This window comes from Suncus etruscus, chromosome 12 (assembly GCF_024139225.1).
Source record: "Suncus etruscus isolate mSunEtr1 chromosome 12, mSunEtr1.pri.cur, whole genome shotgun sequence".
Taxonomy (NCBI): domain Eukaryota; kingdom Metazoa; phylum Chordata; class Mammalia; order Eulipotyphla; family Soricidae; genus Suncus; species Suncus etruscus.
Window position 1 is genome coordinate 19,773,363 of NC_064859.1, and position 18,270 is coordinate 19,791,632.

Below are 18,270 nucleotides of genomic sequence, written 5' to 3' on the forward strand. Positions count from 1 at the left end.
TATCTCCTGTGAAATTTCTCTAAGAATTAGTTAACTGCTTTTCTAGAAAGTTATTGGATAGAATCACAATTCTTTCTCATCTTATTCTGTCAAAATTTATAAATGCCCATTATAAAACAATACTTCCTCAACTATTTAATTTATTTTATTTTATTTTTGGTTTTTGGTTTATGGGTCACACCTGGCAGCGCTCAGGGGTTTCTCCTGGCTCTATGCTCAGAAATCACTCCTGGCAGGCTCAGGAGACCTGCGTATGGAATGCCGGGATTCAAAACACCGACCTTCTGCATGCAAGGCAAACGCCTTACCTCCATGCTACCTCTCTGGCCCCAACTATTTAATATCTTAATTTAATAAATAAAATTCCGATCAACCAAAAAAGGTTAATATGGTTTGTTTTGTTTTGTTTTCTGGGCCACGCCTGGTGATGCTTAGGGGTTACTCCTGGCTATTCACTCAGAAATCACTCCTGGCTTGAGGGACCATATGGAACACTGGGGAATCGAACCGTGGTCTGTTCTAGGTTAGCATGTGCAAGGCAAACACCCTACCACTTGCGCCACTGCTCTATCCCCTTAATAAGCCTTTTTTTGATAAATTTTCAGCCATTAAAAAACCTCTATGAGGCAAGTCCATTAACTGATATTCAAATGTTGGCATCTTTTTCTCATCGGTGACCAATCCAAGTTTAACAGTCAGTGATTTTCTAAGTTCCCTGGCTTCCGAAACGTGCCCTATTCTCAAACATGAAGAGCCTTCAACTTGATCACTTTCAAACTGATATTTATCAAATAGCAATGAAAAACAAATATGTGTATGTTTTGGGATAGCACTGTGAAACTCACCACTCAGAATGACTGCATGTCTCTGACTTCTACTTTCCCTCACTGTCCCCCTTTCCACAAACTCTTTCATCTTTCACTTGTCTCCATCAACTAATGTCTGCATATGTAGTTATCTACCAAGTTTAGGTTATTTTTAAAAAACTTTTAAAAAATGTTTTATTTAGGGGCCAGAGTGATAGCACAGCAGCAGGGCATTTGCCTTGCATGCAGCTGCCCAGGACGGACGCGGTTTCAAATACCGGCATCCCATAGGTCCCTTAAGCCTATGGTCCCTCAAGCCTGTCAGGAGCGATTTCTGAGTGCAGAACCAGGAGTAACCCCTTAGCACAGCTGGGTGTGACCCAAAAACCAAAAAAAAAAAAAAAAAAAAAAAAGAAAAAGAAGAAAAAAAAGTTATATTTAAACCATGGTGATTTACAAAGTTATTCATACTTAAATTTTAGACCAGTGGTAGGCGACCTTTTTTTTTCAACTGAGCCAAATCTTGCCAAAACCATGATTAAAATTTATTTTGAGAGCCGCACAGGGCGTGCACTGACAGAGGCTAGGCAGCAGAGTCCTGACTCCTGGACCACCCGGCACACAGAAGAGCCGCATTAAAAAGTGTAAAAAGTCGCATGTGGCTCACGAGCCACGGCTTGCCGACTACTGTTTTAGACCAACAATGTTTCAGGACCAATCCCACCACACGTGTCAACCTCTCTCCACCAATGTTCTCAGAGTCCATTTCATGGTACCTCCGCCAGCCCCAGACTGCCAGCATAACAGGCACCTTTTTAAGTTTGATTATTAAATTTTGGGTCTTTTTTTTTTCAATGTTGTTGACTATGGCTTGGATATTAAATTCTGTCATTCCTTAATACTACCAATGCACCTGAGACCCCTTAAACTCTGTCTCCATCATTTCATATTTGTCTTTCTCCTCCAATCAATGTCTTTCCTTCTCCTCATTATACCCTGGGTTCTAGCATATTCTAGACAACCCCCAGTTAAGCCACTGCATTTCTTCATGCAGTTATTCTAAATAGTGCGTATGACTGAGACCATCTTATATTTATCCTTCTTCTGGCTTACTTCATTTAACATGATTATCTTCCAGTTCCATCCATTCTATAGCAAATTGTATGACTGCATCATTCCTTACAGCCATGCAATATACCACTGTATAGATGTATGACATCTTCATTATCTACTCATCTGTTGTTGGACATCTAGGTTGATTCTGATTCCTAGATATTGTACTGAGTGCCGCAATAATGTGAGGCACCATCCATGCTGTTAATGTGTGGTTTCACAAATATAACAACCAGACTCACCCCTCACAGCCTCCACCATGTAAATGGCACAGCCTCAGAGCTCTCTGACTAATCTCAGAAGACACACTAAGCTGATCAAAGTCACAGGGACACCAGTCTTTGGACTAAAAACTCTGGGGCCTCCTTGGAAGAGGTGTGGGCTGAAAATCATCCCAGTTCTATAGATCTTGGAACTCCAGGGTTTGTATGTATGCAGCTCGTGGATGCCTCCAAATTCCACCATCCTGACAGCCCGGTAAGAGGACAGCAAATTAGATGTGAAAGTATCATAGAAGTCTATCAAGCTCAATAAGCAAAAACAGTAATTCAGGAGGCTCGACTAGTAATAAATGGTGCAGTCATTCTCAATGGCCATTGTGAAATATAACAATTTTCACAAGTCTTCTTTTACTAAACTATTTCGTGAAAATTTTGATCTATTTCTTTTAAAATATCCCGAGTACTTTTTATGGAGAATGCACTTAATCTGTATAATGCTTTTTAGAAGATTTTTATCTTGATAATATTAATCTTTCTCATCATTGAACAGGGATTGTTTCTATTTTCCATTGTCCTCTTTCATTTTTTAGTAGCATTTCATAGATATATGTCTTTTACCTCTTTTATTAAGATGATTTCCAGGCATCTGAATTTCTGACATACATTTACAAATGGGATTTTTTTTAATTCCCTAATTTATATCTCATTATCTGCATATAGAAAAGCCCTGAATTTCTGTGCATCAATTTTATAGCCTGCAAATTTAGTATACAAGTCTATTGTTTATAGGAGCTTTTCTATAGAGTGTTTAGAATTTTCTAAGTACAGTATTATGTCTTCTCCCTATAGCAAGAGTCTGACTTCTTTCCTAATCTGGATGCCTTTAATATCTAAATTTATTGTTTGAATAACATTACTTCTTATTTCATTAACCAGAGACAGATATACAAAAACACTAGTGCCTCTACGCTTCTGGAAAACTCAAACAGGAGTTTCTTCAAGGCTCCAGGAGGGGTGAGTAATGTATTAATACAGTTCATATTTTTAAAAAATTGTCAGTCAAATAATTTTCTATTATTTTTCCCTAGAGAGCTATTTGCCTCCAAGACAGAGAGAAGTTTGGGTTCCACAAAAGCTATAGCTGCCTCTCATAAGCTCTGAGTCCCATGGGGCTGGCTAGATCTTGAGTTACAAGTTAAGAGCAAAACACACTAATTTTTGCATGTGACACAAAAATAAATAAATCAACTAGAAATAAGATTAAGTGTGTCCTTTCCTAGAAGGGTCTATTTTAGTGTAAGTTCTTCCACTGCTTATTTAGTCCCTTTTGTCTCTCACCTAACAGTAAGCACCTCTGCAAGTGGTAATTCAGAGAAGGTTCACTTAATGAAGGGGTGACATCAGAAATAAAAGGCTCAGCTATAACAACAAAAATATGTTTTTCATTAAGCACACAACTGAACTGGGAAAAACCAGCCAAGAGGCAGGTGTATCAGTTAAGAAGTCCCTTGAGGTCTTTAACTTCCACATTAAATTGCCCTGAATTTTTCTACACTAATTACCTATTATTGAAGACTAAAGAATTAAAACAAATAATTTGCCATGGTGGCAGAAAGAGTGCAGATGTTAGAGGGAAAGAATAAAGAATGTGTCATTTACATCAGACAAAAAAAAAAAGGCAAACTCCCAATTTTTCAAGTAAGAATATTTTGTACTACAAGGAATAAGAAGGCAAGGGGCTTTTCTTGGGGCAAAGAGATGGATTTTAAATTTAGTTTGGGCTATGAAAGAAGTTGCAAATGAAAAGCTAATTCCTGAAGTTGAATTTGTTTAATTCATGTAAATGTGCTGGGACAGATTGTCTCATGTTTTCTTGAATTTTCTGTGTCACATAACACTAATAATTCAATTGATTTTATATAAAGAATGTACCCACTCAATGCCAATTGCTTATATTTGTACTTCCCTTGTCCATATAGCATGATTACCCACCACTTCCTTTTAGCAATCAAAGTCTTCACATTGTTTTACCTTCCTCTCTACTTGCCTCTCCAAAGAGGTTTAGTAAAGAGACACACATATTCTCCAGGTCATTTCCTCTGTAAGTCTCCCTAAAAATCATTGTCTGTTCTAATAAGAGGATCCTTTAAGAAGGTTTGTGTCTGTGTAAAAATAAAGACATGAATATGTTCAAAAAGCATTTCCAGGGGCCAGAGCTGTGGCACAAGCGGTAGGGTGCTTGCTTTGCATGCTCTAACCTAGGATGGACCACTATTTGATCCCCAGCTTCCCAGATGGTCCCCCAAGCCAGGAGCAATTTCTAAGCACATAGCCAGGAGTAACCCCTGAGTGCCACTGTCACTGTGTGGCTCCCTCCAAAAAAGAAACAAAAAACGAAAAAAAATTAAAATAAAAAACAAAAACATTTCCACTTTGAATTATTTTTCCCCTTCCAAAAATTAAAACCAAAAATTTCATCAAGAAAAAAAAAGAGTAGGGGCTGGAGTGGTGGTGCAAGAGGTGCTCATGCTAGCCTAGGATTAACTGCAGTTCGATCCCTTGGCATCCCATATGGTCCTCCCCCAAAGCCAGGAGCGATTTCTGAGTGCAGAGCCAGGAGTAAACCCTGAGTGTCACTGGGTGTGGCCCAACCCCCCAAAAGAGTAAAAGTCTTTAATTTGATAAAATTCTTTAGATTCTATGTGTTACTATGAATTTTATGGGAATATCCTTTATAAAACTGAATTATATATTTGCAAAAGGATATTTATTAATCTCTGGAATACAATTTATTTTTTAAAAGTCCCTTGAGTTTGAAAAATAATACATGCAATTTACAGATAGGACCCCATTGGTAATTAGGCAAGATGTACTACTTGTGACAATAAACTTACTAGACTCATGAGTGCTACAAGTTTCAAATTACTGCATTTTTTTTTTTTGTTTTTTGGGCCACACCCGTTTGATGCTCAGGGGTTACTCCTGACTAAGCGCTCAGAAATCGCCCCTGGCTTGGGTGAACCATATGGGACGCTGGGGAATCGAACCCCGGTCCTTCCTTGGCTAGCGCTTGCAAGGCAGACACCTTACCTCTAGTGCCACCTCACCGGCCCCAAATTACTGAATTTTTATAATAGGCAAAGCTTCTCAAAAAGCTGAATGAATTCAGCTCTGTAAGGTGGTATCTATATGTGCTTTCCAAAACCTTTTTCAATTGGCACATCTCACTTCTATAAATTTCTAATGAACAAAAATAATAGGATTCAACATAAATAAACTAAAGAAATCATTGATATAAAGGGCAGAGAGACAATACAGTGGGTAGGGCACTTGCCTTGCCTATTTAATTCTAGTCAGGTTTGAGACCCTGCACCCTATTATAATACCCCAGGAGCTACCAGGAATGATGCCTGAGCATAGAGCCAGGAGTAAGTACTGAGCACCACCAGGTATGACAAAGAAACAAAAATGTCAATAGTGAGTGTCACATAATTCCATAGAATCTATGTAGGCATCATAGAGTTAAGTATTCATTTTTCTTTAAGGATATATATATATATGTATATACATCTATAAGTATAGTTAATATCCCAATTGGTATATAGTGACTTCTAAAACAACAACCCAGAACTTAGCCTTGCCATACACATAAGCAATATCAACCATTTGCTTCATTTGGTCATTAAACAAAATTAAAATACAATGACTACTATGGTCATGTTATTACTCCATCTTTAACAAGCTGACTCGAGCACTGCAATTTATGTTCATTAAACCACATTCAAGTGTGAGTCACAAGTAGTACATATCAGCTATAAAGTTAATATGAAGAAGAGAAGCCAAACCATTCCTAAACACTGAACCTTCTATAATTCACATTTTATTTAAGTCATAACCCATATTACCCAAAACAAAGTGTAGTCATATTTTTCTCCTTGTGCTTTAGACACAATATCAATAATCTGTAATATAGATTGGTATGTGATTCTCTAAAACAAAACATTTTCCATCAATATTTACTCTTCATACGAATAATCATATTACAATAATGTAGCTTTCTTGTTTAGAATTCTATTATTTCATGGATGCAATCTATATATTGTCTAATACAATGAATAATACTTTTTAATAAAACCAGAAGAACTCAAACTAAAGTTATATTCTCATTTAACTTTTAAGATCATCTTATAGAACAAAGTCAGTATTACTTTAGATAAATAAACTTGAATCCTGAATATTATTGATAGGTTGGAACATCTGGTAAATATGAACCTTCACCATATTAAATACTTAATCACTTAACCAATGGTTTAATCATTTACAGTTAATCATAAACAATGACTAAGTGATTATTTTCAAGGAAATAACTATTATGAATATTTATGGTTTACTTTATAAAATTTGTCCCAGGACATTTCAAAGCAAATTTTAAAAAATCATCGAGGGACCAGAGTGATAGTGATAGTGAGGCACGTGCCTCACACCATCAGACAGTTTGATCCCTGGCATCCCTTCTGATTCCTTACTATGAGAGCAATCAGTGAGTACAGAGCCAGGAGTAAGCCGTAAGCACTGCCAGGCATGGCACAAAATGATAAAAACATTTTTTTTTCACAAAAACACTGAGTTTAACACATTTAACATAAGAACTAACCATTACACATGCTAAAAACTGTAACTTTTGAAATATTTTAATTTTATTTACTTTTATTTTTAATATGTAACATCTTCATAAAAACTAATACACAAAAAGCAGGACCACTAAAAATACCAAAAAAAAAAAATCCAACAACAAACCTGAAACTATATTGAAAAAGGCATTCCTTTTGGAAATTATAAATACAAAGCTGTGTTTTTAGTTTTATTTAAAACTTTGAGTTTTTTCCACATCAATTTGTTGTTCTGAGAAATCCTTATTTATATGTTCAGTTAGTGATTGTTATAAATCTGTGTCATGGGAAGATGGTCCCAGAAAGAATGCCGAGAAGTACATTTCCATTCTCAGGAAGTACGTCAGTTAGAGAAACATGTAATCCCAAGTGGGAAACAGACTTACCTCTCCTTGTTTGGGCAGGTTGAACTTGGAGAGTTTGGCCTTGGCTCTGGCAGACTCTGTTTTGGCGGCCGGGAGTCCTCTGTAGGCTGTGCAGTGAACGCTGGTTTCTGTGGGCGACTTAAGCTTTGGAGACTCGTCAGGAGCCTGATCTTGGCCATCCATTGGCCGCACATAGGCCGTTGGCTTCTGCTGGACCAGGCTGGGTTTGGAAGCCAGGGATGAAGGGAAGTTTTGAACACAGTGTCCACCTCCACTGTGCTTGGCTGCCATAGAAGGGGGCCTCTCCTGGGTCTGAAGACCCACCTCTACATTGGACACTTGTTTGGCCCGTGGTTGCTGTCTGCCAACACCATCTCCAAGCAAAGTCCTGAGCGAGCCCTGTTGTGCTGAGTTGGAAGAGGAGGAAGAAGAAGAAGAGGAAGATGAGGATGACAGGCTTGACACACAGTGATTCGATTTTTTATTATGGTTCTTTGGGTTAGCAGATGTGTGCAAATCAAGCAATCTGTGGCCGTGCTTACTTGCTCTTTGCTGGCCTTCAGAAGGGGGGTGGCCAGTCTTCTGCCAGCCCATGGTGCCCCTCTTACTCTGCTGAACAGGGACAGCTGCTGGTGTGGACGATGTGGAGCTGCAGACAGAGGAGGGCTGGGTCTGGGCTCTTGAATCTGCAGCAAAATGTTCATCGATTTTGTTCACTGGAGCCTGAGGAATGCCAGGTTTGGGCACTCCAACAAGATGGCTCTGATTGGATCGATCCGTTAAAAAGTCCTTCATTTCATCATAATTTCCCAAAGTATTCTGGATCCGATTGGAGAGTTCATCCCCCTTGTTCGTCTGGAGACATAAAAACATGACATCCACACAAGGGTTAGAGATAACAGGAACACAGGGAGTGGTAGGGTGGCACCTTTATCCATCAGAGACCTCTGTTTGCAGAGTTCTGGAGCCATCAATGAAAACAGCCATCAGCTCTAATGATAATGTCTGCCAACCTTCTACTCAGGGGTCTCAAACTCAATTTACCTGCGGGCCACAGGAGGCAAAGTAGGGGTGATCTTTGAGTGCAAAGTCAGTAGTAAGCCTTGAACATTGGGGGGGGGGTGACCCAAACAACTAAAACAAAACAAAACAAAACAAAAAAAGATTCCTCTAGGGCAGGGCCACAAAATGTTGTATGAAGGACCGCAAAAGGCCCGTGGGCCGCCAGTTTGAGACCCCTGTTCTACATCATACCATTCAGCTGTTTGTGGCCCCAGAGAACATACAAACAGAAACTTCCCCTTGCTATCATTCTGCTACAATAAAAACCAGAAATTTTATTATTGAATCTTCATAAAACAGTTTATGTTAGCGCTTTCATTTGTTTTGGATGTAACCAATGATGCTCAGGGGTTACTCCTGGCTCTGTACTCAGAAATAACTCCTGGAGGTACTCAGGTGACCATATGGGATGCTGGGGATAAAACCCAGGTTAGTCAAGTGCAAGGCTCTACATGCACATACTATGGCTGTACTTACGTAGTAAATATAGGTACTTACTATATACTATACTAAGTATGGAGCACTGTAAGTACTCTACATGTAATGTACTATTACTCTGGCCTCCTCTATGTAGCATTTTAGGACTAGATTATCTTTTCTTTTTTCATGGTCCTTTGGAAGATCTTCTTGTAAATTACTGAGTTCAAACTATTATGCTTCCAATTTCTATATATAGGATTATTCTTGTCATAAACCCAAAACTAAGGAAAGAGAAATGAAAATGAAGATTAAAATGAACTTGAGGGTTAAATGTACAAGAAGCAGTCTAAGATATTAGTGAAATTAGAGGGAATATCTTATTTTGAAAGTAGGGTATAATTACAATTTTAGAATAACTGAGAGAAATCTAACAGAATCTTTCCTGTTACATTCAATAGCCTAATCGTGATCTGAGCATTACCCAAGTGTGACAAATATGTAATCCGAGCTCTTAGTAATATGTTTTTCCCTACTAGGTTAGAAAACATGACACATGATGTTAACCTGAAAAATCGATACAAAATTGAAACCTCTATTATTGACAAATCTTGCAACAAGAGGCACCAATATTAAATGAAAATTTCATTTTACTGAGTGAGCAGTCAATATATAGTTCAATATAGGAACTAGACATTAATATTTGTGAGGGAGAGAGACCCCAATTTTAGAGACTGTTATCTTCCCTGAGCAAAGTAGGCAGAAAACATTCACAAAGTTAAGATGATTATCAAGGGGGCCAGAAAGATAGTACAGCAGGTAGGGTGTATGCCTTGCACATGGCCTACTCGGATTTTATCCATGGTATCCTGAGGCCCATCAGGAGTAAACCCTGAGGGAAGAGCCAGAAGTAAGCCCTGAGCACCACTAGATAGATTGGCAAAAAAAAAAAAAAAAAAAAAAGTTACTATGGTGTGGAAGGAAGGATTAAGATGTGAAGGTTTGAATGCAGAGGGAAGAAGAACAATAGAAAACTATCCACCTTGTAGGGTTCGCTGAAGAGAGAGTAACTCGAATTAAAGGTGCCATCATCCTGCTGAGTTTCCTGGTTTCTCCTTTCTCGTTCTTTCCTTCGTAACACATTTCTATCCGGTTCATAGGCACTGTATCAGAAGAAAAGAAAAGAGTACAACCACACTCAAAAATTAAAGTGTAAAACCCAATGTGATGTTCCCCAGAATGTTTGGTTTATGAACAAATGACAATGATAACAAATGGTGAAGAAGACAGATGAGATGAAGCCAGTCTAACCAGGAAGCAGGAGCTTGGCTGTTGAATAATTACATTCTTCTGGAAGAAGAACAATCCTCAGGACAAGTTCCAACCAGGACTGGACCTCTCTGCTTGATAATGACAGAGGAACTATCTAAGCAACTTTGATAGACGACAGAGTAATCCTGGGCAGACTGTAATTAAAGCAATGCGTAAACAGAAATTATGAACGTATTTCCTCTCTTGACACAGCCTCTGAGTTGGGCGAGAATGCTCCCACTGTCTTCTCTCCTTCCTTTCGAATAAAGGAGTTTTCCATGGCTGTTCTATTGTTAACCAGCTCCCCGAAGAGCTGTTAAAACTCCATGCTGCACTGGTTTTCACAGTTAAGAGACTTTTTTTCTGATCTCTGTTAATCAGGCAAGTAGTCAGATGACTACAGAATCAATTCTTCTTTCTGATCTATCTGACACCATCACTCCTCCTAACTATGAAAAATATGCCAGGAGGAAGAGGGGGCAGGAAATGGAGGGAAAAAAACGGAAATTGAAGTATGGCATCCCATCAAGAACTGCAGCCCTTTTTATGGAAGAAAATTAATATCTATTCACAATTACAAAGTAACCAGGCACCATATAAGTAGATGAGCTGAGGAAAGAATAGTGTTTTTTCTCTGAACAAGACCAGAAAGGGGCCAATTTAGCTAATCACTAGCAAATACTCTGTTTCCCTAAGCAAGGAAATACTCTTGTTTGTTTTTAAACTAAAGGAATCTACCCTCTGTGTAAACAACAACCAAATGTTAAGGACTCATATCACCTGCACAATGAGCACTGTTTCAGGCCCGGAGAGATAGCACAGCAGGTTTATGTTGCAAGCAGCCAATCCAGGACCAAAGGTGGTTGGTTCGAATCCCAGTGCCCCATATGGTCCCCATGCCTGCCAGGAGCTATTTCTGAGCAGACAGCCAGGAGTAACCCCTGAGCACCTCCGGGTGTGGCCTAAAAGCCAAAAAACAAACAAACAAAAACAAACAAACAAACAAAAAAAAACAATGAGCACTGTCTCATTTCCAACAAATGAGTCCACTGGCCTCATCATAGCTCTCATTACTTTGTATAAATTCTGACTTGATTCAGGGGGAAATCTTGGTACCAGAACAATGACCTGGTGATGGCGCCAGTTCTCTCACCTGCAGCAGTGATGTGAGGAAAAACCCACCACCTTTGTTTTCACTATGACACAGGATGCTCCATGCCCTCATGGTATAAGATTTGCACGGAAAAAAAAAATCTAGAAAAAGGACTTTGTAACAGCCGCAAGTGCCCTCGATGAAATGCACAGCTATTAAAATGTTCATCACAAAGGCAGCTATGGTTTTAAAGACACGAATGAAAGTTTTTTTTTTTAATCTGAAACACTATCTTGAGGATCCTTGTGCCAGGTAGCCTGGCAGGACTCACATATCAAACAACCACACAATCAAGATTGTGCTCCATGCTTTTCTCATGACTGGCATATACTCTGAATTCTCTATGCACAGGATGATGCTAAGTATGCTTCCAGCCAGGCTGTGAAAGTGCCCAAGGCGGGTCATTTAAATTTCAGATGAGGGGAATGTTGAAATACCCAGAAGATGGAGCCGATTAGCATTTTAATTCGTCCTTAGTACATTAGCCCGAGTTATTAGATTTGAGACTCCATCGAGTGACCTTCACATGATGGGAATCTGCGGTCAGAGCCCAGTATCAGTCACTAAGGACTCTCCAGAGTGGCCGTAAGGATCTGGCTGCCACAGAGGAGGCACAATATGGAAACGACATTATGTACAGACAGAAATAGATGCCAAGTTCAAGACAGAGGGAATGCAAGCACAGCCCAGCCTTAAGCGTCATTGCTATATGAAACCCGTTGGTTCGTGACCATTCTATAGGTTTTAAATGGAGGTTTTCTGTGCACACACAAATGGACATGAAGACAGAGTTAACCAAGGGTCATTCTCATTTTATGACAAATGTGTTCACTTTGGGCACAACACCAACCAGAAAATTCCAATCCGTGACATGCACTGTGCATCCTCCCCTTTGTGCCAGCCTGGTTGCTGTGAAGACCCAGTGAGGGCACAGCAAGCAGAGGAATCCACACACATGCTCGCTGCCTCAACGGGCCACCCCAACCACACACACAAGATTGATGGATGTTTACAATGTGGCCTGATGTCACATGGAGCAAGCAAGGGTCAATGAGGATGATTTCAGGGCTATGGCAAAGGCCCCCATAATCCAGATAATACCTCCTGCATCTGCCAGCTGATGGCTGAAACTCCACCACGAGAGAGTCATTCCTCTGGCTTAAGATGTCTTCACCCCTGAAAGAAACGTGGACACCACAAAAGGGGAAACACTTTAAACTTCATCAGCCCACAGGGAGAGCCTTGTGGGTGCATGTATCAGCGTCGAACCCAAAGACCATGAGGGACATCAACACCATAGTGGCAGAGACAACTAGCAGGAAGACAAAGGAGAAAAATGTGGGCCAGAGCAGGAACACCCTAGGAGCTCTATTTAAAAGTGGCCTTAAATATTTCAGACAGAGGCACTGGAATAAAAGGCAAAAGCAACCTAGCTCCTCTTTAACTAAACAGACTTCATTCCCAATCCCTCAAAACTTCAGTACAGGTTCCTAAATTTCCCTGGCACCACTCCCCTTTCCAGAAAATTGCCATCTGGGACCTGGGTGATAGCATAGCAGGGAAGGCATTTACTTGCCTTGCATGTGGCAAACCCAGGTTCTATTACCAGCATCCCATATGGTCCATAGCATGCATCACCATAAGTAATTTCTTTCTTTTTTTTTAACATAATTTTAATTTTGATCAGAGTGGCTTACATATTGTTGACAATAATATTTTAGGTACATATTTACATAAAATCAGGGGGGATTCCCATCACCGGTTTGTCTTCCCTACTCCTCCGTTTTTGTCCTACCTTCCATATCCTCTTCCCTCACCCCCAGGGCTGCTAGAATATGTGGTCCCCTCTGTGCAGAGCAGGAATAACCCCTGAGCAATGCTGGGTGTGTTACCCCTGCCCCCATCAAAAAAATAATTAAATGCTACATTTAAAAAAAAAAAAGAAAGGGGGGGCCTGAGAGATAGCATGGAGGTAGAGCGTTTGCCTTTCATGCAGAAGGACAGTGGTTCGAATCCTGTCATCCCATATGGTCCCCTGTGCCTGCCAGGGGCGATTTCTGAGCATAGCGCCAGGAGTAACCCCTGAGCACTGCCGGGTGTGACCCAAAAAATAAAACAAAAAAAAAAAGAAAAAAAGGCCCTTTGACAGTTGTAAATGATCATTCTCAATAAGAACTGAGTACTGAAAGTGATACCCCTTCAGTAACAATATTGAAAACCACAATTTCTATAAGAAAAAATAAGAGGAGAGAAAAAGAGAGAGAGAAAGAAAGAGAAGAAAGTCTATCCCAGAGTCAGGCAATGGGAGGAAGGAAAGGAAACTGGGGGCATTGATGGTGGGAAATGTGCCCTGGTAAAGGGAACTATATATTTATGACTAAAACTCAATCATGAACAACTTTGTAACTGAAAAAAATTGTATAATGAACAACCTTGTAACCACGGTATTTAAATAAAGTAATTAGAAAAAAAAGCCCTTGGTGGTCTTTGTCAATATACCTTCTTTAAGTGAACAAATATAAAGTGCCCTTTCTGGCTCCAGAGTAATAGCACAGCGGATAAAGCATTTGCCTTGTACTTGGTTGACCCGGGTTCAATCCCCAGCATCCCATATGGTCCCCAGAGCCTACCAGGAGTAACTTATGAGCTCAGAGCCAAGAGTAACCCCAGAGTGCTGCTGGGTAGCCCCCACCAAAAAACTAAAGTGCCCTTTCCCAAATGTACCCAGGCCTATTCACCTTCCTCTTCCATCACTCCCATGTTCCTGCTGGAATAGGAATGACCACCCACCTTGGGAAAGGCTGCTTTGGGGCGACCAACCAAGGTCCAGGATGCAGAATTCCTGCTAACACACCCAGCCTGCACCAGCTTATACTCAGAAGAACTGAGAACCCACATTACCTCCAACATAACTTCCCAGGAGTGCACCACTGTCTTCTAGAGGCTGTGAAATATTTGTCCCACAAGGTCCCTCCACACCATCAGGTGATAGCAGATTGATCTAACATAACCATCAGAAACAGGAAGACAGCTCACAGGGCTGGAGCATTCTGCAGGCACACATGGGGCCATCAGTTAATCCCACAGCCATATCAGGTGAGGGCTGGCAGCCACCAATGTCAGTTCCATGGGAGAGGCCCCCAAACAAGCAAACATCATCCTTTTTCAAGATAGAGTGACCAAGGGGACAGCATCTCTTTAATGCTCTTCCTTTTGGAACCTCTTCTTCCAGGGAGGTGGCTTCAGAGACACCCTCCTCCCCCCGCAATCATTTAGCCCTACATGAGAGCAGTCTGCAATTCCTCCTTTGTGCGAATCATGACCCCTTCTCATCCTGTTGGGCAACCAGGCTACAAGATCCTCTTCTAAAGGCATATGCCATTGTCAGAGAAAGACATCACCCCAGAGAAAGTCAGGGACTTGCCATCCTATAACTCCCCAAATATGTGACTTTGAATATTTTCACACTAAATTACACTAAATGTTTTGCTCCATGAAGACAGTATCTTCCTGCAGCCATTGCACCATCCCATGAGCTAAACGTATAATTCAGAACAGGTCTTTGACCACTCCCAAGAGCACTCTCTCTTCTCTCTAGCCATGACAACTTGCCCTCTTGCTTCTCTGCCAAGTGATGCAAAGACCATGCTATGTGTTCTAGAAGGAAAAGCTTCTAACATGTTGAAAATTGGGTCACTTCGCTGGGGTTGACACTATTAAGCAGTAGGGAATTCTGACTTCTGTCTTCAAATAGATATCTAAAAATCAATAACCTCCTCCTAAGAGCTATGTTGCTTTGTTGCTGAAAGATGAAAAAAAGTGTATCATCTGTGTTTACATCTCCTTATATCCATGAACAGTACTAGACCCATACTCTTCAAATATATCTATTTATTTTGCATAGAACTGGGAGCATCCAACTGCTATAATATGATTTATGTCAGAAGCATGGCATTCCTTGAAAATGAGGCATTCTAATTAACTCCTTTCAAGATTTATATTTTAGGAAAAAAATAGTCATTTCTCATCTCTTCCCATTAACTTGTTAGTAATCTATAAATTAAGATAACTTGTAAGGCTGAGAACAAAGTCAATTGTGCTTGTTAAGTAGAAGTAGATGTCCAAACAAGGAATTGCAATGTCAAAAATTAATTTTTTCTTGATGATATAGGAGTAAAGGAAATTGAGTAACAGTAATACCTTTGAGTGTGATCACTTCCATCTTGAAGTGAGCTGCATATATTACATGCATGTCCTTTCATTATTCTTAAAATGTCCCTTTGAGAAAGACACGAATGGTGGAAGTTATTACTAAGTCACTTGTTTTAAAAATAAGAAAAATAAGGAATTGGAGTGAGACCACAAGGCTTCTAGCTGGAACCCAGGATTGACCCAACTGCACACAAAAGATTCCAGGACCCTTATGAGGCAGATCAGTACATTCTCACAGAGAAGGCAGTCGGCCAGCCAGTGATATACCAAGTTAACTGTAGCCACCAAGTAAAAACATCAGAGCATTTTATGAATTAACTTAAATAACTGACCACTACATGCTTCCTACCAGTATGTCTGTGGCATGAGGGTGTCAGGAACAAGCAAATGTGCTGCAGAGACACTGAACAACCTCTCACCTCATCTACTGAAGAACAGTCATTTGTCTGTGTTTCAGAAAGTGTGTCCTCTACAGATAAGAGAATTACAACTCGCTTTAGTCTAAGGAACATTTCCCTGGTGACACCATAATACTTCAGTGTTCGGTGCTTGCTAGATAACTGGGCTCTCCCCATATTCCCCTGCACAGAGAGGAATGAAGGAGCCCAGTGCCAGCAGAGAAGATTGAAATCATGTGGCCAGGGTCGGACAGAGGGAACATGGGAAATAAGGAGTGTTTCCTGGAAGGGAAGAAGGATTTTTTTTACCACTATTATTGAGCCTCAGAGACTCTGGGGAAGCTGAGCTCACCCTCTCCACACCACCCTGCTACTCTGATCGGCTGGAATCCCATAAACTTCCCATTTCCATCTGCTCCACTGCTTCTCTGCCTAAATAAGTTTCACACCCCTTCCTGCTAGTAGGTCTGGTTTGGAATGACAGAAGGACAGACAGATGTGGAGGGTAAGGACTAGCACCTCCACCCCTTCAGCCTGCATCAGGGCTGTCTCCAACAGCACATCCTGTCTGTCTGTTGTGGGACAATCTCTGAGCTGGCCCTGAGCTGGTCACCCTGAGGAAGGCAGGGAGATACAGACAGTAAGTGGAGCAATGCACCTTTCACAGAGAGGCCCTGGCTCTCCTGAATAGCAATATCAGCCACTGCGTATAATTAAAGAACCTTAATCAAACAGTTCAGCGTTATAACAATTGCTTTCAATGTAATGAGTCAAACTAATTAACATCTCATTATTTATAAAGCAAATGATGAAAAATCCACAATCCTTTCTTAACGCAGAGCCAGGCTTCTGAAGTGCACTTAGAGATTTGCTTCAACTGCAGACAGAGCGGGTGGCTGCAAAGAGGGCAGCAAATGGTCAGAGGCCAGCAGAAGATGGAGAAATTTAGGAAGAAGCTCTAGAGATCTGAGGTCTGAGAATCCCTGGGAACAACCTGCCCTTTGTTGGCTTAACTGCGGGGATGGGGAGAAGCTGCTGGTGGTATGAGCAGTGAAGAGACCATCGTCATGGGTGAGAGTGTGAACGCAGTGACCAGAACAGGACATGGGCAGTGGTTAAAGGCCTGATGAGGATGAGAACTGCCTCAGTCTTAAACCCTCAAACCCTGAACTCTGATACCATTCCCCTCTTTCACCCAGGTTTGTGTCTCTGCTTGCTGGGCTCTTCCCTTTGAGTTAGTGGTTGGAGGTCCCATTGTGTCCACACACACACACAACAGCAACAGCTTTGATCTGTAAAGACTACAAAGACATGCACAGAAAAGGGCAGAAAAACAAGTAAACCTTTCAACCTTGGTACACTTCCAGTGAACTCCTACAAGGACATTTGCATTTTAGACAAGGACAGAGGGAAGCCATGCTCCCTCTTACTGGGTTCCCATATTTCCTAGAGCCCCTATATCAGCTGATAAAAATGGCTCATTCAATCCTCACTTCCTCACAACCCCTGAAGAGATGGGCTTCATCTGGACCAATGGAACATCTGAAAAGGACAGAGACTGGGCTGGACCTCGCTACCTGCCACGCTGAATCAGTTTACCTGTGAGATATGGAACAAGCCCTAGACCAGAACAAAAAGAAGCCACAGATTTTAAAGAAAGGAATGATTCAAGTATCTTCCATGTCTCAGCAGAGAAGCCAACCATGAGGATCTTCTCTGTAGACAACACACAGATGGAAACTGCTTCATACACATCCACTGTTTCTGAACAGAAGGACATAAGAGTGTCTAGTTTATCAGCTTAGCTAGATACCTTGATGAGTTAAAGGAACAGAGAAAAGGGATGAAAGACATGAAAATCTCAGTATCCAGCAGCAAACCCTAGACAGGAAGGGGCCTCAATGACCAAAGAGCAGAGGTGGGCCTGAGACAGGAATTTCATTTCCTCAGTACCAGGGAAGCAGAAGTCCTCAACTTCCTGTGCTCCAACCATCCACTCATTCTATGTGCGAGAAGTCTTTTCCACCCCTCATTTCTCTCTAGTGCTGCCCTCAGCCTCTCAGGCTGTCCCTGCCCTGAAATGAAGCCTCTATTCCCAGTCTGCAGAGACTTCTTTCCTTTGGGCCACTTGTTGATCTCAACTGGCTTCTCATCAGCTAACAATCTCTTTTAAGACCTCACATTTTCAGGATATTGAACCACACTCGCTGTGCCCATGGTTAATTCCTGGCTCTGCATTCGGGGTCTGTACTCTGCACTCTGGGGGCCACATGTCATGCTGGGAGTCAACCCTAATCATTTGCATAGAAGGCAAATATCTTACACCTCTGATTCAAAAAAATCCTCACCGGCCCCTCTATCTTCTGACTGTTTTCTTTATTGCTCCCAGTTTTGTGCAGTGTTTTACACTCAGTTCCAGTTCCTGAATCCTTTATGAACTAGTTCTGTTGCTCACAATGAAGCCACAACTTATTCACCAAGGCACCAACTGGATCATTCCATCCCCAACCTCTTACATGGCCAATGTTGCCTTCTAAGAGGA

At 41.0% G+C, this 18,270-nt stretch overlaps 1 protein-coding gene across 1 annotated transcript in view; it reads right to left on the minus strand.

The window, feature by feature from the left end:
- AFF3 (ALF transcription elongation factor 3) overlaps positions 1-18,270 on the minus strand; it is a 478,778-nt gene that overhangs the window by 383,610 nt on the left and 76,898 nt on the right. Inside the window, exons 3-6 of the mRNA XM_049785039.1 lie at positions 12,220-12,294; positions 9,697-9,817; positions 7,718-8,030; positions 7,197-7,582 (exon numbers count right to left, since the gene is read on the minus strand). Of these exons, the coding sequence (XP_049640996.1) occupies positions 7,197-7,582; positions 7,718-8,030; positions 9,697-9,817; positions 12,220-12,294 (895 nt within the window). The remainder of the gene's footprint in view (positions 1-7,196; positions 7,583-7,717; positions 8,031-9,696; positions 9,818-12,219; positions 12,295-18,270) is intronic.